At 37.7% G+C, this 26,369-nt stretch overlaps 3 protein-coding genes across 10 annotated transcripts; 2 read left to right on the top strand and 1 right to left on the bottom strand.

Annotated features, from left to right (window-relative positions):
• Positions 1–3,619: 3,619 nt before the first annotated feature.
• Positions 3,620–12,148, top strand: rsrc2 (arginine/serine-rich coiled-coil 2). 6 transcript variants are annotated; one of them, XM_035526535.2, is made up of 10 exons: positions 3,620–3,770; positions 6,530–6,674; positions 7,283–7,323; positions 8,382–8,557; positions 9,254–9,445; positions 9,991–10,107; positions 10,366–10,493; positions 10,604–10,869; positions 11,081–11,170; positions 11,462–12,148. In XM_035526535.2, exons 2-10 carry the CDS (start codon positions 6,590–6,592, stop codon positions 11,642–11,644), a joined length of 1,278 nt encoding a protein of 425 aa, XP_035382428.1. In that variant the 5' UTR covers positions 3,620–3,770; positions 6,530–6,589; the 3' UTR covers positions 11,645–12,148. The 6 variants fall into 6 exon arrangements, with proteins under 6 accessions (XP_035382428.1, XP_035382430.1, XP_035382431.1 ...); XM_035526537.2 differs by having other exon boundaries at positions 3,621–3,770; positions 9,257–9,445; XM_035526538.2 differs by lacking the exon at positions 3,620–3,770 and adding an exon at positions 7,680–7,758 and having other exon boundaries at positions 6,560–6,674.
• Positions 12,149–12,579: 431 nt separating this feature from the next.
• si:ch211-110p13.9 (uncharacterized) lies at positions 12,580–17,213 on the bottom strand. 2 transcript variants are annotated; one of them, XM_035525857.2, is made up of 5 exons: positions 17,125–17,213; positions 16,496–16,698; positions 16,268–16,397; positions 16,009–16,142; positions 12,580–14,878 (listed from the first exon to the last, which is right to left on the bottom strand). In XM_035525857.2, the coding sequence occupies exons 2-5, from the start codon at positions 16,616–16,618 to the stop codon at positions 14,081–14,083; spliced, it is 1,185 nt and encodes a 394-aa protein (XP_035381750.1). In that variant the 5' UTR covers positions 16,619–16,698; positions 17,125–17,213; the 3' UTR covers positions 12,580–14,080. The 2 variants fall into 2 exon arrangements, with proteins under 2 accessions (XP_035381750.1, XP_081569680.1); XM_081713554.1 differs by lacking the exon at positions 17,125–17,213 and adding an exon at positions 16,837–17,118.
• Positions 17,214–18,195: 982 nt separating this feature from the next.
• Positions 18,196–26,095, top strand: zcchc8 (zinc finger, CCHC domain containing 8). 2 transcript variants are annotated; one of them, XM_081713522.1, is made up of 14 exons: positions 18,196–18,378; positions 19,533–19,573; positions 19,681–19,755; positions 19,860–19,965; positions 20,722–20,799; positions 20,919–21,022; positions 21,152–21,217; positions 21,446–21,506; positions 21,624–21,751; positions 22,063–22,205; positions 22,362–22,477; positions 23,873–23,959; positions 24,055–24,169; positions 24,659–26,095. In XM_081713522.1, the coding sequence occupies exons 1-14, from the start codon at positions 18,211–18,213 to the stop codon at positions 25,528–25,530; spliced, it is 2,160 nt and encodes a 719-aa protein (XP_081569648.1). In that variant the 5' UTR covers positions 18,196–18,210; the 3' UTR covers positions 25,531–26,095. The 2 variants fall into 2 exon arrangements, with proteins under 2 accessions (XP_081569648.1, XP_081569650.1); XM_081713524.1 differs by lacking the exons at positions 18,196–18,378; positions 19,533–19,573 and adding an exon at positions 18,395–18,881.
• The last annotated feature ends 274 nt before the right edge of the window (positions 26,096–26,369 follow it).

Here is a 26,369-nt window from a genome sequence, read left to right as displayed (position 1 = left end):
AGTGAGGAATGTGATAGAGAGTGTTACAAATAATGCATGACAATATATGGGCTGCAGTCTGTAATTGTACAGTTATGGTGAAACACAAGAAAATGCTTCATTTTTTCTTTTTGTATACATTTCTTACAGCAGTATTTAGAGCTGTATGGATAAGGCCATCAGTCAGTTTTCTGCCACATAATTTGAAAATGAGCTTGTGTTTGTCTTCATGGGTAGTTTCCCAGTGTGTTAATCTGATGCATGCGTTATGCATGTCTTGGTATCATTAGCATCACAATACTTAATATATAAATATCTAAAAAAATATTGCAAACCTATTTAAGGCTGCTTATTATTAAAAGATAGTTATATAAAAAGCTTGATAACACTTGATCCATTTAAGGGACAGTATCTGTTGGAGATGCTTTTAAATATTGGGAAAAGAGATGAAATATAAAAATGACAGAATTAAACACTAATTTCAGACAGTATGATATTTGATATAGTGTATGATATATGATATAGTGTAAATGTCAGATACATATATCTATTTTGTTGAGACTACGCCTCTTTCTGCCTTACCTCTGTGAACAGTCTGTAAAACTCATTGGTGAGGTCACATTCAATTTTTTGAAGTAAACTTGTTAGATGTGACCAGAGGTCAATAACCTGAAGGTTAATATTTGCAGTCATAGCATAAATAATCTAAACCTCTCATTCATATACATAAATAGGCAAATTTTCATCGAAAGCACAAAAGCCTCATAAAGTCGCATTTAGAACAAATTCTGTGCTGAAATTTGTGCCAGTGCCTTTCTGTGTTCTCATATTTACAGAATGATAAATATGACTGATTGCTGCTTTGTGAAAACATCTGTTGTAAAAAGAGCTATATAATAATTTCAAAAAATTCTATTTATTTATTTTTGAATGGGAAGAGAGCAGCTACACTTTGGAACAGAGGGGTGAGGTTCACTGGTTCCAACAAGACTGGTAGTTGTAATAGCACCAACTTCTGTTTAGTAGAGGTCAATGCACCAGCTCTTGGGAGTGATAACATTTTTGGCTTTCTTTCTAATTATTTTTTAATTTATTATTTTAGGCCTACTTGATTACAGGTTAGCCTTATAGTAGACTAACAAAAGGAGTGCTCTGTTATTGTCAAAACAATGTTATGAGGAAATTGTGTGTAAATTAAGATGCTAGATTTATAAAATGATTTTATTTTTTAAATATACAAGAGAAACATTTAAAACAAAGGCAATCAGAATAAGTGTAAAAAAGATAAGCCAACTCAAATGAGGTGAAACAATAATTGGATACACTTTTTGGAGTCAAAAAGTGGGTACAAATACAGCTAAGCCGAGGTTAGGAACATCATTTTCAGTGTGGAATATTAGCACATACAGGTCTTAGGCAAGTTGTATTTGAGGATTCATTTTATTATTGAACATCTACAGTGCTCTCTGTCAATCCAAACTGTTAATAAACCTCAAGAAGAAAAAGTGAGATTTTGGTTTTGTTAGGAGTATATATATGTGTGCATAATTACTTAACAACCGTTAGTGTGCAGAATTATTATGCAACTAAATGGAAAATCTAAATTTTCTCCCATCTCATTTGTTTATTTTCATCTGTTAAAGTGAGAATAATAAACAAACTCAAAATTTACAAATAAACATTTCTGACATTATATAGCACATTATAGGTGACCAATATGGCCCCTCTTCTTCCATTCATGGAGTCTCTCAGTTTCTTGATCTGTTGCCAATCAGCTTTTTGTGCAGCAGCAACCACAGCCTCCCATACACTGTTCAGAGATCATGTACTATTTTCATTCACTGTAAATCTCCTGTTTAAGAAGTGCTCACAAGTTCTCAATATGGTTTAGGTCAGGTGAGGAAGGAGACCATGTCATTATTCTTTCATCTTTAAGGCCTTTACTGGCTAGCAACACATTGGACTACTTTAATGCATGCCATGGAGCATAAAGATCATGGTCTTCTTGAAATATGCATACTTTGCTGTAACACTGCTTGAATAAAGTGTCGTCTAAAAACTAGCAATGGGTTTGGGAGTTGATTTTGAGTCCAACTTCAACCCCAAAAGGTCCAACTAGCTCATCTTTAATAATTCCAGCCCATAGCCGTACCCCACCTCCACGTTGCTGGTGTCTGAATCGACATGGAGCTCTGTTCCTTGATACTGACCCAGCCATGGGCCCATCCATCTGGTCCATCAAGTGACTCTGGTCTCATTAGTCCATAAAATCTTTGAAAAATCTGTCTTTAGATATTTCTTGGCCCAGTCTTGACATTTCACCTTATGTGTCTTGTTCAGTGATGGTCGGGTTTCAGCCAACCTTACCTTGGCCATGCCTCTGAGTACTTCTGGGCGTTCCAGGTAGGTTGCAGTTCTGGAATATGACAGCACTGGAGGATAACGGGCTCCTGGTCACTTCACGTTTGATTCTACTCAGATCTTTGGCAGTTAATTTGCATCTTTTTTTTTTTTTTGCTCAGCATGTTTCTTGTGACCCTGTTGACTATTTGCATTTGATGGTTCTGTGGTCACACCCCAATATCTTAGTTATTTTAAGAGTGCAGGATCAGAGTCAGTTAAATCTCTTTTTTGGCCCATTTTGCCTGAGAAAAGAAGCTGCCTCATAATTATGCACACCTTGATATAGCGTGTTGATCTCCTTAGGCCACATCCTCCCTCACCTGATATGCTTAAATCCAATAAGCATTCAAGTTTATACAGCCTGGAGTTAGAAAATATGCATAAAATGATGATATTGTCAAAATACTCTCTTGCCTAATAATATTGCACTTTAAGGAAAAGGCTGAGTGACTCATCAAACCACAGACTGCAACCATTAATCTTTTCCTACTGATTTTCTTTGCAGTTAACCTTACATTTAGTAGGTTTGTATCTCTGTTTAGTTTTATGAGCTGTTCAACCCAGTTCTCCTTGACCTTAACTAATTTCAGTTTCTACATTACACTTAGTGAATATTGAGGCATTTGGACATATTAATGTAGTTAATATGTTTCTGTTCCCTGAATTCAAATGATGGCTGTAATGATGGCAGTGACATCAACAGCAGCAAAAACTTCACAGATGGCTAAAGCTATGACAACCTCCATCATGTAGGTGGTATTCTTTGATTCATGAGTAGCCCCATTTTCCCCACCAGTTTTGTGTATGTATACTGTTGGGGGATTACTGTCTTAAAATGTGTTTCAGTTCAAATGATCCAGAGTTATTTAAATTATAATTAAAATTATAATAATTTATATTAAAAAAATTAAATATTATACATGTATTGCATTAACATGGGACATACCACAGTTTCACACTCTAACAAATATAATTAACTGTAGTCACACACATCATGGAAAATGAAAATGTACAGCTCATTAATCATGAAATACTGCAAATAGTTGAATGGCCAACGTATGACTTATATGTAGTTAGCAGGCCTGCTAACATCCTCGCAGTGGATAAATAACATAAGGGCTTGTTAACATACCCCAATAAAAGGTGTCGTCTTATATTCTAACATTTGCTATACGGTATTTATTGATATCATTAAATCTACACGTGTCACGTATACATTGAAAAAGCTTAAGAAGTCTTAAAAAACTAGAGGAAGAGGAAAACGGAAGACATCCGGGTTATCAGGTATTGTTTTAGCCAACTACCACAGTGACACTCGAAACCGAGCTTCCAAGGTAGTAATACGGTTAAAATAAACAGATTTGAGGTCTCTGAAGTTTCAAAAGGTGGTAAGTGTCGGCTTAACGTTGCTTACGAACTATATTGGTTGAATGAGGATGTTTAAACGGTACATTTTCAGGGATTGGTCTTTTATCTTCGACCATGCTAAGTTCAACCAGCCGGATGGTGACGCTAGCCAAGCTAACGCTAGCCATGCGGCCTTACAAACTCGTAGGAAACAAAACGACCGTCTGGCTGGGTGGCTAGCTCAATTTTTTTTTGACCGCGTGAAATGTCCGCTTTAGTATCTAGCAAACATTTGCAACAGTTGAAAATGCGATTCAGATAGCGTTAACCATACCTAAAGTTGCGTAATTCTTTGCAACAACGCCACTTGGCTGGCTAGTTATACTAGCGTTAGGTTAGTTGGCTAACGCTACTATCGTAGCTTTGTAGAACAATGGAAGCAAATTTAACAAAAACAAAATGAAAATTTCTACATTAAGCCTAACAAGGAAAAAATAACAGCACAATATTAGAAAAGAAAATTACACTTTTAATATAGCTTCGAAAAGGCAAATGTTTTCAAAGATGTGTAATAAGCCAGAAGTAGTTTAGAGGGATGTCAAATGATGCGTTTACGTTGGTTAACGGAGTAAGAACAAAGATCTTAAATCGATGTATATATTGTATTGCGTAGGACTAGGTTAACCCTAACCATTTGTTACGTGTGTTTATGCAGTCATGTCCATAAATGTTAGATTTGAGTATGATGTCTAACAGGTTTTTGGACTTTAGTCCAAAATCAGAAATACTTGTGACTCGATTTGGACTTGATAATTACTGACTTTAAAATCTGTGTGCCAGAGCGTTTTTATCAGTACGTTTTTCTTAAGTTAATTTATATCTTATTCTCAGTGAGAGAAGTAATCGGGGTGTCAGTTAGCATGTTTAGACTGGCCCTCTAGTGGTAGACCCGTCAAGCTTCTAATGTTTCAAAGGGAAACAAGACAGCGCTACCTGAACGTAGCAGGGTCTTTCTGCAGACTACTGGCTCAATTAAACCCTGGTGCGATTGCTGTTGGTGCAGTTTTAGTGTGAACGCTTCCTTTCGAATTCTATTCTGCACCAAACATGCGGACGGAGACCGCCTGAGCAGGTGGGTGAACGTATGAAGTGTGAACTCAATACGAAAGCAAAGGCATCTAAACGAATCAAGCACAGGACGCGATACTAAATGCGCCGCCACAGAACAGGGTGCATTGAACACAAAAATGTACAGGTATCGGAAAGGTACGTCGTCTTCTCTTTGCAGCGTACCTTCTTTGGTATGTGCAGCGGAGGAATTTCTGGCGCAGTTCTGACTCCTTTATCCACCTCTAAAATACCACTAGATGTACACAACCTCGATAACTAGATTAAGCTCATAGACTTTATCATGCATCACTTTTTAACTTGATTTGGTTTGCTTGTAGATTTGTGTGTGATCGCTAAGCAAACCAAGGCTAAAATGTAGCAGTGTGTCATTTTCTTGTTTGGTCCGGACCAAGGGAACCAAACTACAAGTATGAACACTCCCTATGAGTGTAACAGATGGGAGTGATTGTGTCTGAATATGGACTAACCCAGAGTGGTATACAGAGTAAAAGGTATGCTTACATTTCCATGCATGGACACTGACAAGTCTACTTAAAATCTCTATATGGACTCAGACATGTCTGCTAGGCTGCAGATAGTCTGAACAAATGCTTGCATTACATTAAATAGGTGCAACTAGCATTACTTAAAGCTGATATAAAGGATTTATTTTTAGAACCTATTGGCTAAGCTCTGTTACATTGTCACTGGTATCACTAAAGTGGTTATTCTGAGGGTTAGTCTATGTAATGGGTGTGCATGGCTTTGAAGGGAGAAGCTTTGTAGAAAGGTTTGGGTGGAAAGCATGGCATTAAACGAAAGGGGTGGCCAAGTCAGGTGGAAGTTAGCATGAACTTCAAAATCAATTACAGCAGCTTTAAGAAACCAGGGAACACTTAAAATGATTGCATGGTTCTAAATTGGACTGTTAAATTTATATATTATCAAATTAACAGACAGAAATATAAATGAAATATTAATCAGCTTTCTGACGGAGATTACATGTTATACACAGTATAATGGTGTCAAGTTTACATGGGAAAGGGAGAAATTTGCTGAAATATATATTTTTTTTAACTGGATTTTGGAATGGTATTCGTAGGACACACATTGTTTATGTACATTTTAAGCCCAGAAAAGCAAGGTTCATCTAATTAGAAATAAATTTTTTAAAAGATTTAGTTTCTTTGGGCCTTTTAAGAGTAAATTAAAAGGCAGTCAGAAGAAGTAATTCTTTTGCTGTGGTTTAGAGATAAGGTAAAATAACTAGAGAAGCTTGGCTTCACAAGCTTGGCTATCTGTTAGTTTTACACTAAGTTTTCTTAATGTGAAGTTTTCAAATCAATATTTGCATCAAATTGTAAATACAACATGTATGATAAACACATTTCTAAAATTCTGGCTACATCCTTAAATTTTGACTTGGTGGCCCAAGTGGCCTGTGCAGAATGTTAAATTTAACTACCCCTGCTTGTAGCACTTGATGCACAAAAACATAGACTTGGGACTTTACTTTGACTCAGTGACAGAACTTGAAGCCCCAAGGAAATCTTGTTGTTGTTGTTGTTTTTGTTTGTTTGTTTTTTTAGGGGTGATATAGGGTGATATTGTACCCTAGTTTGCTGCCTTGAATGATTAAAAAAAAACAGCAACAGATGCAAAAAAGACCCCTTTTTTAATTCTCATTTAGGCAAATGACGCCCTAAACAATTTAGAAGCTCAGCCTTTGACGTGGAGAGACAGATTCAGCATGGAAACTTCTTCTAAATCTCCCAGGAGTACGAAACATCACTCACGGTCCAGATCACGTTCAAGAGACCGAAAACGCAAATCAGGTAATCCTTTTTTTAGCATACAAAGAAAGACAAGTTTTTAGTGGATTTCATGTTAAAACTAGTCAAAAATAAAGCTCATGAATAGAGCTATAAGAGACACTGGATGTTCCTGTCTTAACCATATTCAGCAAAGTACTGTTTTCTGGGGCACAGGTGTTTGAACCACTGCAAATCAGAGCCTCAAAGTGCAGTTCATTATTAGGATTGTGATGAAGTTCTAGTGTAGTGCTCTATAGTGAAATTATGGTTTTTAGTACAAGACAAAACAAGTATGTGATGAGAAGGTTTAACCGAGCCAACTAGTATATGTGGAAATTCAATTAAACGTGCAGGAACAGAAACTGCATCTTAAGATGCAGTTGTAGCCTCATGCATCCCAGCCCTGTTCTGTTGTCATTACATTTTCAGTGCAAAACTACTACTGTTATAGGAAAATGCATTTTGTTTAACAACACTTTATAATGTGCAACATTGTAATAGAATGATGTTTATTTTATGGAGATTTTCACATTTAACAAAATGGTGTCTGTCTCAGGTGGCATAAGATTGGCACAAACAAATGGGCCTATTGTTTGCTCTGCAATTAAATGTATTCTTCCCAATTTCAGGTGACAAGAAACACAGAAGATCCCGGAGCAGAAGCAAAGAGGTAACTAAATTAAAGTCCATTTCAGTCACGTAGACGTAAGTTGATTTGGTCGCATCATTAATGTAAATTTATCAGCTGGCATTTCTAGTTTTAGGCCAGTGGTAAGTATGAAGGTTTACATATGACAAATGCCAGTTTTAAGTTTTTGTCAGTTAGTTATGGATTCAGACCTTGAGGGGTAATTGTTTTTGGTTTTTTATTTTTTTATTTTTTTATTATTTTCGGTTCTCGCTCTCTCACATGTCAGTGTGTGAAATTAGAGACCACTGAAATAGCTTACAGATTGTGTGGGATTTTTATGGTAAAAGCCTGTATTTAGTTCACATGATAACATTTCTATAATAAATTACACTCAGCGTGCTAATGCACGAAGAGACACTCTGAACTGAAGACGCTGCTGACAGATAGCAAAATTATATGCCTACAACTGGACAGGTAACTATCAGCCATTCAATCTTACACTTGCTTAAAAATTGTTTGTCTAGCAACCTAAATCAATGCCCCTTTTTCCCCCCCAACATGAGTTGCTGTAGAGTAAGATTTGCAGTCTTCAGCGACCTTTGTCTTTTTACCTATGTGCATGCACATCGGAAATACATGTCACTTTATCAATCATGCTTCAGAGCCTAAGAACGCTTTCTCAAAAACTGCAAGTGTTAAAGCAAAAAAAACAACAACCCAACAGTAACAAAAAAACCCACGAACAAAACAAAGTGCATGTATCAAAAGGGAAACGGAATAAACCAGGCTTAAAATGTATTGATGACTTCATAAGCCATGCATCTTTTCACATTAGGGTAGGACAGAATAACTTTGCACTTCACTCCCTGTTTTATTTATTTTTTTATATATATATATTTTTTTTGTAGGCGTCATTCATGTGTGCCCAGAGATTTGAGTGTAGATAATCTGGAGGTTATGAGGGCGAGCTGTTTGGGGGAGGGGGTAGTCAGGACTGTACATGTTATGGTTCTTCAGAATTACTTGTTCTCAGACCAAAATACTAACTTTTTTTGTCACACTATTTTCCTGAAAGAGACCACTTCTTCTTAAAACAGGCGCGGCGGAGAGACTCTGAGAAGTCGCTGAAATCGCACAGCCGATCAGAGGACATGCAGAATTCCGATAAGGACCGAGAGAGACTTTCTGAAGACAGCACAGAGGACCGACATCGAAGAAAGGAGAGGAAATCCTCTAGAGGAAGAAGTCAATCTAGATCACGCTCACGGGAAAGGTGAGATATAGGACAATCCAACGTGTCTGTCTACATGATGCCCAAAAACTAGTTCAATAATATGTTCTACCCAAGTGTTTCTGCATTTCCTAATGGTTAAATTGTATATCTAATTTCATTACACACTGTTCTTGGACACATTTCTGATAATTCACTGTCTATATTCTGCATTGAGAGAATACACTGCTGTTTTTCCATCATTTTTATGCAAATACTTTTTTACACCCTTGTTCTGTGGTTTTAATGAGCGTTTACTTGGTTAGGCAGACTAATTGCTCAAGATATCGTTCATTGGATATTCAGTTAGATGAAAACAGTTCAAATAATTTTATGATTTATGTGCTGCTCTTTTACCTTGAACGTAGATGTCCTAGATGTAGACCGCCCAGCACCTTTAGTTTAGTCTATAGACACATGTACCGTCTAACAGAATGAGGAGAGGTACAACTTAACTTTTTACAAATGGTTCCAGAAACAAAAAATGTCTTGGTCTGCTACTGTGAATGACACGGAGCATAACGGATAGCATGAATATTTAGGAGTCTATGCAGCTTTGTGTGCATGTATTTGAAGCAGATGCCTGCACTTTCACCAAATTCAAGGTGCCAGTTTTGATTATTTTAAAAAAGAAAGTATTAAAATATATGTTTGGAGCTCACTGTGGCTGTGTGGCTTGTACATGTATTTGTGTGGTAGCAGACGACATCACAGTCGAAGTCGGGACAAGCGACGGTCTCTGTCCCGCAGCCGTGAAAGACGATCAAGAAGCCGTGACAGGAAGAGGCGGGCTAGGTCCCGGTCCCGGTCCCGTTCCCTCTCCAGAAGCAAACACCGACAGCGCAGCAGAAGCAAACACCGACAGCGCAGCAGAAGCCGCAGTAAGAGCAGGTGAGGCACCTGGGGGAATTTGGACATTCTGGCCTTAATGCCGTTGAGGTGGTATGGCTACCTTGGTCACACCTGGATATAGAACAATAACTTTTATTTATTAATCTGCTCTGAAGATGTGACAAGTGCACACACATTTGGAGAGGAGAATGTTGAGTGATTGGTGCTAGCCAGAGGTGTAAGTTCATTTAGCATTTTGAATGTTGATGAATTTACAGAATTTCATTAACAGCTTAGGTATGAAAAAATGTTTCCACTTGACATAGCTAATACTGTTATACTATTATAGTAGTGATGAAGTTAAATATTCCTGCTGTATCATTACTGTGCAATCATGGATCACTCTGAACACCCTGCCTAGTACTGAGAGAGAAATAGCCATTTTAAGAATTACATTCAATGTTAGTCATGTGTTGCTCCGCAGTATGGCTAAAAGGGTACTGTCTTCAAGCAGCAGTGCTTCAAATATGAAAATGTTCTGAATTTTTCACATTAAGAATTGTGATGGCATCAACTATTTGTTGAATCTATTACTGTTGCATCAGGGAGAAGAAAAAGAGGAGTGAAAAACCGAAGAGGAAGACTCATAGCCAGTCACCCAGTCCTGTGGCTTTCAGGGGCAGAAACACAGCCATGGATGCCCAAGAGGCTTTGGCCAGGAGGTAGCATAGTACTTTAAGTGTTGTCTTGGGAGATTTTAATGTATATTTGAGGGTAAATGTATAAATTAGGATTTTTCTTTTCGAAACTATGCATTCCTCAACCATGTAGGAAAAGTTTTTAGTTACAAAGGTTTACAATGTATATCACGATTGTATACAATTCCGCTCAAATCTGATGTGTAAAATATCTGAAATGGGTTTCTCTATGCTAAAAAAATGTACTTTTACATCATTACTTCTACCATGCCACACTGCTAGGTTGGAGAGAGCTAAAAAACTCCAAGAACAGAAAGAGAAAGAGATGCTGGAGCAACAGCAACAACAGCAGCAGCAACAGCAACAACAAGAGCAGCAACAACAGCAGCAGCAACAGGAGATGGCAGCAGGTAAGAGTCTTCTCTGGCAGCACCTGCCAGTCACTGTCTTCATCCACCTCAGTGTGGGAAAGGCTCTTAAGGCGTTGGATTGATGGGGTCGGTGATCTTTCTTCCTGCAGCAGCCGTAGCGACGCCGCTGCTCTGTGAAAATGTCCCGGCTGCGGCAGCCAGCCCTGTCCTCAATGTGGCAGCACTATTGGCTTCAGGAACGCAGGTCACACCACAGATCGCTATGGCAGCACAGATGGCTGCCCTACAGGCCAAAACGTTAGCCGAGACGGGCATTGCTGTACCAAGCTACTATAATCCCTCAGCTGTCAACCCCATGAAGTTTGCTGAGCAAGAGAAGAAAAGGAAGTTGTTGTGGCAGGGAAAGAAGGATGGGGTAAGACACTGCAGTTCAGTGAAACTAATAACTACTGTTAGGCACAGTTTTAACCCACTGATGTAAAACTGGTCCCCACGGCAAGCCATCACTAAAGCGTTTCTTATACCAATTATCAGAGAATTTGGTTGCATGTTGAGTGAAAGTGTACATGATTTTATTTCTATGTAATGTGAAATTAATTTCAGAAACATGTGCTTTTGTATTGAAGGACAAGTCACAAACAGCTGAACTGTGGGAGAAGCTAAATTTTGGCAATAAGGACCAAAACGTCAAGTTCCGCAAATTAATGGGCATCAAAGTAAGTTCAGATTTTAGCAAACAAACTATTGTTGGGTATCAATATTTAATGGAGAGAAGTTAAAAAAAATTGTTTTAACAAAGACAATCTTTCTGAGGGTATTTAGTTCATTTTCAAGCTGATAAATAATAAATGTAGTCCTTTTTATGCTTGAATATGTACTTTGTGTTTATACTGTGACTGCTCCTCATAAAGCATTTATGGATTTAGTAATTGCTCAGGTCAGCATTCATAAGCCTGAATAAGTACTGCCCTGTCTTAACCATTGGTTGTGGCATATCTTCTTCACAGGCTGATGATGGAGCTTCTGGTATGCTCAATGAAGAAGGCCTAAAGACACTGCAGCAGCAGGAAGAAATGTTTCGCAATTTGGACGTCCAGTATGAGATGGCCCGCTCACAGACACACACGCAGAGAGGAATGGGCCTTGGCTTCTCTTCGTCTTTTTCTTCACGAGGAATGGATGCCATCTGAGTGCTGTTTATACTCTTCCATCAATGTCTCCAGAAGTTCAACTGGGTTTTTATGTGTGTATAGAAAGCTGAAACTTTAAATCGCATGGATGTTGGTTGCATCAGATCTGTAATTTATTCAAACATCACCAGTTTTGTCTAGAAAGGATCCACATGTAAATACACCTAAGTGATTGGTCTTACATCTTTGTTAGGCTAGTACTGCGAATCTCTCTGGAAAATTATGCAAAGGTGCAATATGGTATTGCAGAGCTTTAAGAGGGATTCAGAATATTAGAATTAGGCTAATGGTATTGTAACCTTTTTTCCCCCCTATTATGTTTTTATTTTCTTACTATAATTCAAGGTTGTCCAGGTGAGTAGAGCATCATTGTTGCTTAGAATCTTGCTATGAGTAACACCTGACTGCATTGTAAGACACTGGCATAGTACCACAACAGGTGTGCCAAGCTATTGTAACTGCTTATGACAGCCTGATTAAATTTTTGTTAGTTCTCATGAAAAATGTTGCTGTGGTCAGTTTTTATTAAGTAACTAACAGTTTTTGAAAAATAACCCTAAATAAATTCTAGAACAGAAGAATAATTTTTTCAAATGGTACATGTCCTTTTAAATCAATTTGGTTGTGATTTCTAAGACTTAAATTGTACTATAGTTATATACTGGTAAATCAACAAATCACAAAGTGGTCAATATGCACACTGAATAATTCACTAAATACATAGATACTTTTTAAGCAATGAATTTGTTGATGGATTTCAGTCTAATCATCTCTGGCTGAGAGAAGTTTTCTTGTAAGCATGAGGAATGGTTATGATCACCATGCTGCTATTTACTTTCAAAGAAGACAAAAAACACAGTGATGCTGGAAGCTTTGTGAACTCGAGAGACATTTCTAGATTTATGCATACATTTAAAAAAAAGTAGAACCAAATAAGAAATTACTCATTTATTGAGGAAAATGATACTTTTGCCACTTCCAGGTATGTAGTAGTCAGATGTCAAGGGGATAAGTGTTATATTTAGGGAAAGGAAAATGCTACAGTTCAGCATAAAAACCTCATTCCTTCTGTGAAATGTGGTGGTAGTATCAAGGTTTAGGCCCGTTTTGCAGCATCTGTATTCAGGATGGCTTGCTGACAGTGATGGAACAATGAATTCCAAATTATACCAGCAAATTATAAAGGAAAATTTCAGGCCATCTGTATGTGCACTCAAGAGAATGTGGTTCATTCAGCAAGACAACGAGCCTAAGCACACAAGTTGTTCATAATCAAAATACGGACCGTAATCCAATAGAATGTTGTATAAGGTCCTAAAGCAAGCATGAGAGGAAAGAAACTACTTCAGATGAAGCTGTGGTGTATAGAAGAATGGGTTAAAGTTTCTCCAAGCCAATGAGCAAGACTAATTAACAATTACAGAAATGTTTACTTGCCACTCACATATTGGATTATTTATATTAAAAATATATTAATTATATAATATTAGTCCTTTATCTACTTAAGACATGATAAAACAATCCAATTAGGTCATCATGCAGAAATATATAGAAACTTCTAAAGGGTTCACAAACCTAGCCTCACAGTAGCAGTAAAACTTTGTTGGAACATATTTTATAATCATGAACACAATATTTTGCCCCTCTGCAGTAAGTAGTCTACTGTATCATGTACAGTACAAATGATAATTTGTGTATATAATAATGCTGTCTATATTTATTGTTAAATGCAAGTCAAAATGAAACCCAGGGGGGATCCTTTCATTCTTTTGAGTACATTGGGTTGCCAATGGCATACGACGGTCATGCACTTTGGGTAGAATTTGTATCTGTAAACCAGTACTGATGAGCACTTCAGAGAAGACGCACAGTTCACAACCACATTTTCAATTAAATCAGAATGTCTATTCATTCATCATCAAGACAATACAAGTCAATGCATCTTTTTATGATGAAGTGCACTGTTTCAACGTGGTTGAGATCTGTTGGCAGTTCCGTGCATAAAAATCCCCACGATAACTGGAAATTCCATTTAAAAAAACCCTTTAGGGACATTGATAACATTTTAAACTGAACTATATGCAAGATGTTTCTAGCACAGTAGATCCAAGCCTGATTATACATCTGAGTAATGTTTTACATTAGATTTGATATAAACTACCAAGCTTGGATCCAACACTAGATTCTGGGCCTATGTACTGTACAGCTGCAACAGTTCCAATCACTTGTCTGCCAGCAAAAATTCCTGCCTAATCTCTAAAATCTTCCAGATAGTTCCTTAAACAAGCCAACTTCAACAACTTACTACTAATTTACTACTACTATTTACTAATTAAATTTACTACATCATCTGACTGTTATAAAATTAACTGGGATTTATTTGGTGTCAAAAATACAGTAGCATTGTAAGCACACTACCACTTGTAATATATCAATCTATCGGCATATGAGACTAGAATACAGTACATGGGCCACTCCGGTGATGAGGTTATGGTTGACAAATTCCAGGACAAGCAGTACAATAGGATATTCACTTAGTCTTTTCCATGTTGCTGCTTCTTCACTGAGACCCATCCAGTGCATCAGCAGGTTCCGCATCGCTTCAGGGAAAAGCTCAGTTGCCAGTTCCTCTGCAGGTGGCAAGTCCTTAATGTGCTCGATGTGTCGCATCTTGAAACCTTCAACCTGGTGGCTTACGCTGCTGTTGGCTGCATGAAACTGCTGACCCAGCCAACCCCCGAGAGCCTGTAGCAGGGGACTGGAGTAGACGGAGAAGCCTTGCGAATGGGTCTGAAGTAATGTCATTACAGTCTCTGTTAGCCTTTCCTCATCTAGTTGTCCACCAATCCAATATTCAGCATAATCCAGAAGTTTCAAGAAGGTCCTTTGGTTCACTTCCATGGCTGTCATGAATTTAACCTTGTCTGCTATTCTACTGAGTCTCTCAGTTAGTACATTTGACTGCTGAGACTCACCTTGTTCTGATATGGAGCAGTAGTCATGGTCAGCAGACAGTGAATCATTTGGGAGACCATGCAATGGCTGGGAGGTCACATAGTCTTCTGGTATTTCTTGACCTTTTGAATAGGCATGACTACATGCAGAGATATTATTTGGAATATTACTACTTGTTATTGCATGATTTAGATCTCTTGGTAGTTGCAAGTCTAACTGGATATCAAGATTATAGGCCATATCTAATAGGTCATCATTGATCCGAGACTTCCAGAGCTCCTGAAAAGTAACACATTCATACAAACATTTTAATTAAAGGTTACAATATACTTACAGTATGCTATGAGACATGGCTGTTTTTAGTCTTCTTTTATGGATTGGTAAGTGTTTTTCTGAACTTTTTGGATTGGTCACTGTGGTGTTCCAAGTTTCTGGGGTTACAAATCTTGAATAAAAATGGAACACATTACTGTCATTATTTGAAAATAATTTTAATTAACTTAGGTTAGCTATATTGGTCAGATTTCATCTATTGAGGATGGCGATACACAGCAGTCTTCCTATTAGCCATACTAAGGATCTGTGTGCTCTGTTTTTGCTGTACTCTTCCTTGTTCTACTATGCATATCCATATTTCAGGGATCTCTTACAGACCTGTAAAATGTATGCTGCTTATACATAGTGTGGTACTGTAAGCCTTTATTTCTGCAGCACTTTATCTTAGTATTTCACATTTAGTTGGTTTTTATTTTATTAGTGTTATTAACCTCTTAGTTCATATCATTAATTCATTATCTTTTCATTTTCCTATGCAAAGCATTTTGAATTAGCTTCAAGTATGAAAATGTGCCATGCAAATAAAAATTGCCCTTGCCTTAGTGACATGGCATTAAACAGTCCTAGTGTAGTTAAAATAAACAGAATTTATTTTTGTTTAGTTTTGTGTTGAGGAATACTGACAGGCACCAGGTCCCATTTTGACCCTGTCCCAATTCCAAATTATTCTAATATTTTTTGTAACCTTATTTTTGTATTTATACCATGTCCTTCTTTGTGCCCTGAATCTTCTGATGATTGTAGGGTCACTAAACAAACAGCAGCCCTGCAATGGAAACTGGGGAAGTGTCATGCTATTAAAATAAATCAGTTATATACTGGTGAGGCACAACCCCCAAGATATGATGGGCCACGATTAACTGCCTTCTTCCTTCACATACATTATATGCCATAATATGTAAGTAAAACAGACTCGAACCATTCAATTCCACAGTACAAATTTCATAGAACTGTGCAGAGCTCATGACAGCAGAGATCAAGACTAGGCACTTATCATTACAAGTGTTGTGTTACTGTAAAATAACTAAGTGAGAGAATAATTCAAATTTAAGGTAGTTAAAACTATAAAGTACCTGAAATGATTCCAATACTGAAAGCTGATCTTGTTTACTGTAAAGCTCAAAAGCCACTCGAAACACTCCATGAATACAGTAGAACCACAAACTATTTCTGGAACAAGGAACTCGTATACCTTGGAGCCTGATGTCTGTAATCATAAAACAGACAAAATATTCAGTAGAGTGGTGTCCATGTACTTTTCCAACCGTATCATAAAATTTATGTATTCAACAGAAAGAAAAATTGTTCAGAGATGAAAATCTTGCTTAATACCTGAGGAGAAAATTAGTTTAGTTGCCAGTCCCCTTTTTGCAAATTTTGCATGATATCTGGGATGGTTTTCAGTGCGGACATCTGTGTCAGTAAAGAGATCAGCTCCAAGAAAGAGCGGAATCATCTGCCCCTTAAAAATTAAGGAACCAAGTCATTGATTTTATCCATTTTACTTTTTTTCAGATATTTACAAGGTAGCTGGGCATTTATGAAAAGGTATACATTTACCTCATCTGTACTTTGACTGGTAACTTTAAATGAATTTTTGCCAGCTAGATACAAGAATCGAATCCTCCTTTTACCACTTTCCCAGGATGGCAAACTGATGACGGAGATGCTCTCTGTCGACATGATTTAGTTCTCCAGTTTATTCTAAAGTCTACAGGACTTCCTGGATATTTAGTGAACCTTTTATCTTGGCTTTTTACACCCTGTAAGATTCGGATAAAGTGACAGTTCGTGTGATTATTCTATATATGCAAACAACTCGTCCTTTCTTTAAAGAAACAAAGATAAATAGAATTTAGAATTTAAAAGGTCTAATTCTATTTGATTGCAAGGCCAATTACGATGTATGAAGTTTCCATGAACCTGGTAGTCATAAAACGACTCTTGAATTTGCCTGTGGGTGAGACTTTGTTTCAGGTTCTTATTAATTTACCTATCTTAGGTTAAGCTAAGCGAAGCTAAACAAACTGGCTAACAAGCAAAACAACAAAGAGCCTTTATGCTGTCGCACACGCCACCTTTGTTATTCATTACAGAAAATAAGGGCAATAAAGACCGTTTCGTGTGACTCAAAGAAAAAAAAAAACCATCGTTAAGAGAACTTAAAACAACCAAACTCCATACGTTACCTCTCCGATATGCAGACTACTCAAACGGCGCATGCGCAAATTCTTCTTCTTTGACCGCTTTAAACTCAGAGCAGAAGCGGAAGGTGCGTGTTGCCATTCACAGGTGAAAGCAGCATTGTACAGCTAATGTTGCAGTTGGAGCAGGGGTATTCACCTTCGGGCTTCAAAATCTGAACTTGGATTTTGGAATCACTAATTAATTTACATCATAGCACATTCAAATCACAACTCAAAGGCTAGGTTCTCCTAGAGGGAAAGGAAAGAAGGCAATCAGTTAAATCAACTGACCAATTTAACTAGGCTACCAGTGATTACAAAATCCAGGACTTCTAATTAGATTTGGAGTCCGGAATTGGATTAAATTCCACTGCCGTTCAGGTTTTGGGCACACTGCAGCAAGAGAGTAACCTATCCCCATGTATAAGGCTGTGTTCAGTCAGAATTGTAAGTCGCTTTGGATAATAGCATCAGCTAAATGCTTGTGACAATGGACAAGAGATTTATTTTGTTGGTGAGCTAGGTTACTTGTATTAGTCACAGATCTTTGCCACCCGTTAGTAAAAATGTAACAAGTAAAAAGTGAATGCTAAAATATGATAGTAGTAAACAGTAGGGCTATAGGAAGTATAGTTTTTATGGATTATGTTCTGTTTGCTCTACAGAGGGGAGAAGTACTTTGCATTGGGCCAAGCGTTACTTGAAAATAAAGATATGTCAAGCCGAACATAATCAAAAATGACATAATAGATAGCAGTGTTTGGTGCTGAGAAAGCGTTCAATTGTAAACTTACTGTGAGACATTTGAACAATTAGTTCAGTTATATATATTGTTAAACATGGTATAACCCAAATATGTGTATGAAATTCGACCTGTTGTATACAACTAAACAAGTACTCTGAGGTAAAAGTCTTTAACATTTTATTTAGTCGCTATATGCATGTTAACGTGTCAGTGTCCAAGTACCTTTTCACCCTCGTGGTGTTGTATGGCTCGTGCCTGCTCCTGTCCGTAGTCTCACAGCCAATCAGCGTCCTCGCGTGCCTTCGTATTCCCCTTTGAACTATAGTTACCAAACACGAACTAACATGGAGGTTGAGTTCGGGGACAGAGAACTGTTCGAACAGCTCGAAGAAGACACTCCGGTTGCAAAACATATTAGGTTTACGGATGATGAAGAAGCTCCAGATGATCGTGAGCTCCGGGAAAAATTAGAGGAGTGTGATGAGACAATAGGCCAACTGAAAGCAGAGAATATCCTTTATCCATTGCATTAAGATGTCCTAGCAAGCTAACTAGCTAGCTAGCGTACTCTCTGTAGTATCTAACCTCGGTAGCTTTCAGTTCAGAGCTCGATGTTTCTTGCTTGGAGGAAACTCAAACTGGACTGCGCTGTTTAATGTTTGGAATATGTGTTTACTGGTTTCTTGCATCGTAGCACAATGTGCTGGATTTCTTTTCGGTCATGAATGATCTTAACTAACATTAGCTAGCTTGCTAATGTTACATAGACAGCCCAGCAGTAGTCTCAGCCAGTTTATCTAGCGTTAGCTAGCTACTAGGCTGAAATTACAATATTCTCTTCAGTCTAGTTCTAGTCGTTATCTCTATTTGTTTGCAACATCTTCCGAATTTAATGTGTTGCACAATGAAACGTATTTCGTTCTGCCCAACAGTGCTTGCTTGCTAGCTACCTAGCCAAATTACTTTTGAATTAGCTTAGCTTTCTTTCACTTTCACTGTCGTTCAGACCTTGAAGGTAGCTATAGCTCTTTTCCTTGTTCATTTCGTCACTTTATGTACACATTAAATTGATGCCTAATGTTTTGTCAATTTTGGAAGTAGTGCAAATATTTCGCATCCTAATCCGTTATTTATAGAACCCGTTTGTTTTTCCAACTTTAAAACTAAACCGAAAACCAATCAAATCAACACCAAAGTCTTGGTAGACATGATCTACGTTTGCGCCATAGTCATAGTTGTGTTGACTGTTTAGAGAGGTACACGTTTAAAAGCGGATTATACATGCTGTTTATGGACTGCTGTGTGATTTGAAAAAATAAGTCATGTCCCACGTTACTATGACGAACGATACTTTTATTGACATGATTTCATTGGTTCACTAATGATGATATTTATCATTGAGGTATTGAAAATGAATTACAATACGTTATATGCACAATGTGATTTAATCTTAACAAAGTACATGTAGTACATGTACTAACCTCCTCTCTCATTATATTGTTGTATTACTTACATTTTTTTTCTTTGTAAATACTTGGGATGCAAATGAAAATTCTTTACAGAATTATCAGAACTTAATTATCAGAATATTTCAGAACTGTCCCTTTGACTCCAGTACATGTGGTACACAAATGATTCTTTATGGCCCTTAACAAATAATTCACATGAGGAACTGAGGAGAAAGTTAAATTTCTTGAGTCGACCTACGTAAGTTAGCATGCTTTGGAGTAATGTTTTAATAGGCAAAATGGTTTGTGGTCTGCTAACATGAATGTGTGATATGATTTAAAGTACCCTTGCTGACTTTATTTCAGAGGTGTAAATGTTGTAAATTCAAAAATTGATGGACCACTCTGTCAGATTCTTTTTGGAAACAACAGAATCTCAAAGTAAGTATCTGTAGTCTTAGTTGTTAATCTGAATGTGTTGGTTTTCTGGTTATTTGTTTTAAAAATCATTCAGCAGCCAAATTTCTGTTTTCACATGTATTCAGAGAGTATCGTCAAGAAATTGAAGACTTCATCTATGGGCTCATTCAGAAACACCAGCATCAACAAAACAATGACAAAGAAGGCTCTGCTTTACACGTTAGCCCACAGGTAGAGTAATTTCATGACGCGTCTTCATTTTGTGTCTTGTGCCCTGTAGATACACTTTGCCCTGTATTTTAAAGCTACTTACTTATTTAAAGAGCTTATTTCCTAAATTTTTCTATTATTTTGAATTTTTCCTTGTCCACTTAGATCTATATGGCTTTGTTCCAAAAATAGTCAAAATTCATTATTTTCCAACCTCTCTTTATCCCTTAAAATTCAACAAGCAATTTGTTATTGCAACTTTAAGACCTATATAAGATCTGTTCTGATCGTGCCTCATTCAAATCTCACTCTGAAACAGGCCAGTGTAAGTGGATGGAGCCAAATGCTGTAGTAGCGGCTATGTAAGCGGAGATGAGCTCCACGGAGTGGTTTCCTGGACATGGTTTAAGTCTAGTCCTGGACTAAATTATAATGTAATTTCATCATATAAATTGAACATTTTAGTACCTTGCTTTCTTTGGATTTCTAAGTGTTTCTCACTAGATCTGCATATAGAAAGTAAGCAAGCCTGAACGAGGATCAAATCTTTGTGAACATACTATGTATGTGTGTGTGTGTGTGTGTATGTATGTATGTATGTATGTATATATGTGTGTGTGTGTGTATATATATATATATAAATATGTGTGTGTATAGGTTTGAAGTTTTGATCTTAGTTGATATAGTTTGTGCCTTACAGTCAATGGAATAGAACATGCTCCAATTGTGACTGTGTACAGACTGAGGTGCCTCATGCTTTCTATTGCCATATCACAGAATTCAAGTTTTGTCATGGAGGAGAACCACAAAACAAATGATTGTTCAACTGCAAAACAGATCAAAGATGCATTTAGTGTAGGTATTTCTTACAAATTCCATCACACACATTTGTATTCCTGTTCCCCCGAGAGAGACATGAACACTATTGCTGACTGTCAGTCCTCAGACTTAAGATGTATGTTCTTATTTTGCAGATTGTGGGAAGTGTGTTGTATTTCACCAGCTTCTGTCTCGATAAACTTGGCCAGCCGCTTCTCAATGACAACCCCCAGCTGACCGAGGGATGGGAGGTCCCAAAGTATCCTAAAGATCATATTTGTTCTGTTTTTGTTCTGTGGTATATATTGTAGTTTACTATTTATACATTTCAGATGTTCATATATGCATTTCCCAAGTTACTTAGACTTCCTAAATCATGACTGTAAAGGTATCCACAAGTTTTTGGGCAAGTAATCGCTTTAGAGGGCCAAGAGATGCAGATCAAGGAGAAAAGGTGTGGAATGATGTTTGCTAAGAAGCTTTGTTTGTGGCAAGTTAATTTAGATGCAATACACTGAATTCCCATGGATCTCTGACCTGTGCTCATGATGTTAGCTGCGTTCATTACTTTTCAGCTCAATTGTCAGTGTTCTTTTCAGTAATGCCTTAAGTTCAGTTTTTGAAAGAACAAGGTCTACTTCAACTCATACATAAGGTGTTTTATTTGTGATATCCCTTACAGACCTAAGCCATGCTGTTTTAATTGTGAGGCTGAGGACCATCAATTGAGAGACTGCCCAAAGGTAATTTCTTTTTGAGGCAAAACTCACATTTACCAAAAATTGATTTAACTGAATATGAGCAGATATAACATATCTTATTAAATGATGTAATGATTTAATCTTGCAATCACCCCACAGCCTAAAGACATGGCACGCATTAGTGAGAAGCGAAAACAGTTTACACAGGGCAGCAATCAGTGTAACCAGCGCTACCATGCCGAGGAGGTAGAGGAGCGGTTTGCTAAGTACAAGCCAGGAATTGTGAGGTCAGATGTATTATTAATAAGCACTTACTTCATACACTTTGCCAGTACATGATGTGCCAGTGTTGGCAGTGTTCTTTGAGAGGACTGAGTAAGAATTGTTAACAAATTCAGAAAAAAAATTTTTTAGGAAAATCTTTGAGACCAGAAAATCTGTATTCAGTTGTAAATTGGTTAATACAGTAAATTTAAATTTAATCAACATTTTAAAGCGATCTGTTTTTAGAAGTGTTTTTGTATGTTTTGTATACCACCAGTGTGATGACTCATGATGTATACCCTCACTTCCCTAATTTTCATGTTGCTTTTTCCAGTAAGGAACTCCTGGATGCCCTTGGGGTCGTTGCTAACACACTTCCACCATTCATTTATCGCATGAGGGAACTGGGCTATCCACCTGGCTGGCTAAAGGAGGCAGAAATGGAGAACTCAGGCCTGATGCTTTACGACGGTAAACGTAAGTTCTACTGTTTAAAAATGAGCAGTGCTTTAAAAGAGAGCTGTATCATTTTTCCTCATCTACTTAAAATGCTGAGCATTTTTGTTGACTATAGTGTTCAGAATGCAACCTAATGAGCATTATGAAAGCTTTGCAAAACTTTTCTTTTCAAAGCATCAGGCGATGACGAGGAAGACATGAATGGCCGTAACCAAAATATATCCTATGATGTCTCAAAGCTAGTGGATTTCCCCGGTTTCAATGTTTCTGCACCTTCCAACATTAGGGATGTAAGTGTATAGTGGCTTTGGACTAGAAATTGTCTGTTTGTTTGTTTTTGTTTGTTTGTTTTTTTTCCTTCGTCATTTCTTAAGTTAATGTGTTTAGCCAATATTGGAGTGTTGTCGTAGGGTACAGGTGAAAACTCTTTCAAGAGTCTCAGAAGCGGTGCTGCTTTTTCTAGGCACAAAACAGCAGAGGTACAGTGGTGAAACTTTGGAGGCGTTTGAAACCTTTCTCATTTCATGCTACAGTGGTAAATGCTAAGTTTTTTTTTTTTTCTTTTAAATTTCTGGTAAATTGCTTTGAGTCTTGACTTTTCTTCAAAACATTACCTAAACAAATGGCAAGGAAACACTCGCTAATCTCGCCTTAGCCGTTTTGTATCAAGTAATTCCAGAGTTGGAGACTTCCTGGAGACATTTTTGCTCCAATCTTTGACCAGCAAATGAGTAGAATGCATGAGTCTGTTGTAGAAGCTACACATGCCCTACAATTTCCCACAGCATACAGACCTAAGCAAAAGGTTTGGCACTTAGTTAACCTATATGTTTTATTGAACATTCACTTTGACACAACCTGTGTAAACATGACATTTTTCTAGTTTTGAAACTTTTGCGAGCTTGTTTGCACATGCAATATATTCTCTTCATTATTTTCAATATTTAAAAGTAAATCAATTGTAATTGGTCATCAAACTGAGCTTTAAAATTCATTAAGATGCATCACATTTGAGTTTGTAGAATGCTGAAACACAAGGACTGTAGTTGACTGAAGCAGGGGCCAGACTCTGAACAGTGCCCCTGGAGGGCTGGACTCCCAGGATCATCTGCTCCTAGTAAACCAGAAAACTCGTGAGATTCTGCTGGATTCTAGCACTCTAAGACAGGACTTCTCCATTCCTGGCCTAAACTTTTGCATATGACTGTATACTGTGTAATATCAACTTTTACATAGTAACCATCTCTCTTGAGTTGTTAGTGCATCAAACAATGACCCATTTCTGCTTTCTTCTCTAAATGTGATACAACTGTTTCTACATTACATGTTAAACAGCATGAACTGATTTAAGATGTTGGTAGATATCACCAATGGCACTAGATTACTTATTGATATTGTTCCAAGTCGATGCCAGATGTTCTATGCAGGGATCTGTTACTGCTTTTTCAATCATCTTAAAAAGGTGCCATTATGCCAATCAGAACACATCTTATATACATGTAAACCATTGTCAATATCTAAATCTTTCTCATTCTGATTTAAAAAAACTGCCCTTTTAGTCATGACTACACACATGGTTTTAGCAGAATTATAATATAGTCACACATGCCACTGAAACTTCAAAAACTCTACTCCTGTTTTTCTATTCTTTTCTTCTTTTCTTTTTTTTAAAAATTCTGTAACAGGATTACAGGGCTTTCGGTTCCATCCCAATGCAACCCCAGCACTGGAAGCATACATTCGCTACTCAGTTGTCTAACATGTATCCGGCGGTAAATGCATCCTCTCATTTTTACTTTCTGCATTTCCTTCTCATGCAATTTTATATGCGTCCATGTGTGAATCGTGACTCCCTATTTGTCAACAGCCCGTGTCCAAAATAAATAAAAGATGTCATGAGTCTGAATCGACCCCACAGCAGACAAAGAAACAGCGGCCTAATTCTGATGTTTATGGAAGCTCAGACATGGATACAGATTCAGGTAGAGGCCTTAGTCCCTTTGTAAACTAAAAAGCCATTTACACATTCCTTTAAGCCAGAAACAGCAATCTTCAACCTTGTTTTATTGTTTTTTAGTTACTGCCCAGAGTAACTACTGCTGTTTGCTAAGGTTTTGGTTATTCTTATACTGCAGAACCTTTTCATAGTTGACTACTGGTCTAATTACAGTGTCTCTAGCTGACATTGTTCTGACTAAGAACTTACTAACATTAGTGACAGTTTCTTTCCATCACCCTATCACACTGTTGGAAGTAGTTTGTGCTTTCTAGAATTTGCATTCTCATAGTGAATTTCTAGAATTCATGTAGATATTCATGTTGAATATCTAGCATGGGTATTTTAATGCTATATTTTATTTTATAGGAGATTTAAGCTCTATAGTATATTCAACTTGGGGGTGGGGTGGGGGGGCTTGCTTTAGATTAAATTTCTGTCTTAAAAAGTAACTCGTGTTTGTGTGCATCAATAGATCAGGATGCTGCTGGGCGAGCAAGATCTGAAGGGTTCCGCTTTCAGCCACCTCTTCCCCCTGGTTCTCCTCTCATTAGTACACCCCCACCTTTACCCCTGGGAACACCTCCTGTTACACCCACCCCACCTCCACTTCCAAAAGGCACTCCTCCTCTGACACCCCCCACGAATTCCTCTCCAATCCCGCAAAGCAAATGTGGGGCTGGGGGCGAGGAGTCCGAAGATGGGTTGACCTTAGAGGAGCTGGAGGAACAGCAGCGACTGCTCTGGGCAGCTCTTGAGAGCGCTGACAATGCCAACAGTGACTCTGAGACGGGCGCCTCAGGTACACCTGGTCGAGGCTCACCCCCCATGTCTCCATCAGCTAGGCCTGATACCGAGATGGACGAAGACATGGAAGCGGTGAAGATGGAGCAGATCTCGAGCCTTAATAGTGAGGTTCCTAGCACGCCCACCTCACCTGTTAAAGAACAGGTAACTGAAGTTTACGAAGATGAAATCAGTGATGACAATGTAAAGGATGCTCTTGTTGAAGACTTGAGCAATATGGGAGCAGAGTCTTATGATGAGCTCATTGTTCTGGATGAGATTTCTCAGAAAAATGATTATGATGCAGAAAAACATGGATTAAGTGAGGTCACTGAAGGAATGAGTACACAGGTTTTAGAGAGGGATAGCCAAGAGGAAAATGAAGAACCCACCACACCCAAAGTAATGGCTGTTCCCCACCGAAGCAAGTTCGCAGAAGGAATAATTCCTTTTGAAGATACTCCAGAGTTCACAGAGGTCGCTGAGGCAACGGGGGTTTACCTTAGAATCCGTGACTTGCTAAAAGGATCCCCTCGAAATCAGTTAAAAAACAAGAAGTAGATTGTGATCTCTCTATGATGAAATGGGTCTGTATGTCTGGGCATTCACTTGTTTTCTATTTTATGGGTGCTCCAGAGAAAACGTGAAACCACAGCCGAACAATTTGGTGTTCAAATTTTCCCCATCTTTTTTCACACAGGACTAAGAATTTTTAGTTCCCCTTTACAAAGGTCTCCAACAAACACAGGTTGGCTAATTTGGTTTGTGCTTTTATAATTAATCAGACATCAATTTTTGTATCAGTGGTTTAGACTTTATACTAAGTATTTTATGTATGTACAGTTTTATAATCAATCTTTTTGTTTGTTTCTTTTACTCAAGACTCTAACATTCTGGTTTTCAGTTGTACTGTCTTCACTTATAATGCACAGCCAATGTTTTCCTGTCTGTTCATTTCCTGTCCTTGCTGATGAACTTGGAAGTTATTTTTAGCTCTAAATTATTTTTTTAAAGATGATATTTTATGGCTTCCATCCTGTTCTGGCTTTTAGTTTTAATGGCTGGATGTTTAGAGTCCAGATGTCCAGAGAATTATGGAAATAAAATGTCTTTTTGACCTTCAGAATGAACGATTTCAACAGTTTTCTCTCTTCCCTTGGACACTGAGGCACTACACATTTTAAAGACCTCATCACATAGCAGTTGTGTAGTAGGCTAGCCTCTAAGTAACTTTTACTGGAAATAATTATTTATTTAAATGACAAATATATTGCTCTACCCATTGATGGCAGCAACGGTGTTAATGGTGTATGTTGCTTCCTGCTAGGTGTTTCTAAACACTTTTTGTACTGGCGTATCAGTTATAACACATGGTCATGAAATGGGATGGACATTACTAA

The sequence above is a fragment of the Electrophorus electricus genome, chromosome 1 (genome assembly GCF_041902795.1).
Source record: "Electrophorus electricus isolate QZ-2024a chromosome 1, ASM4190279v1, whole genome shotgun sequence".
NCBI lineage: Eukaryota > Metazoa > Chordata > Actinopteri > Gymnotiformes > Gymnotidae > Electrophorus > Electrophorus electricus.
Note: the sequence above shows the minus strand (reverse complement) of the source record. Positions and strands in the feature narration are given on the sequence as shown.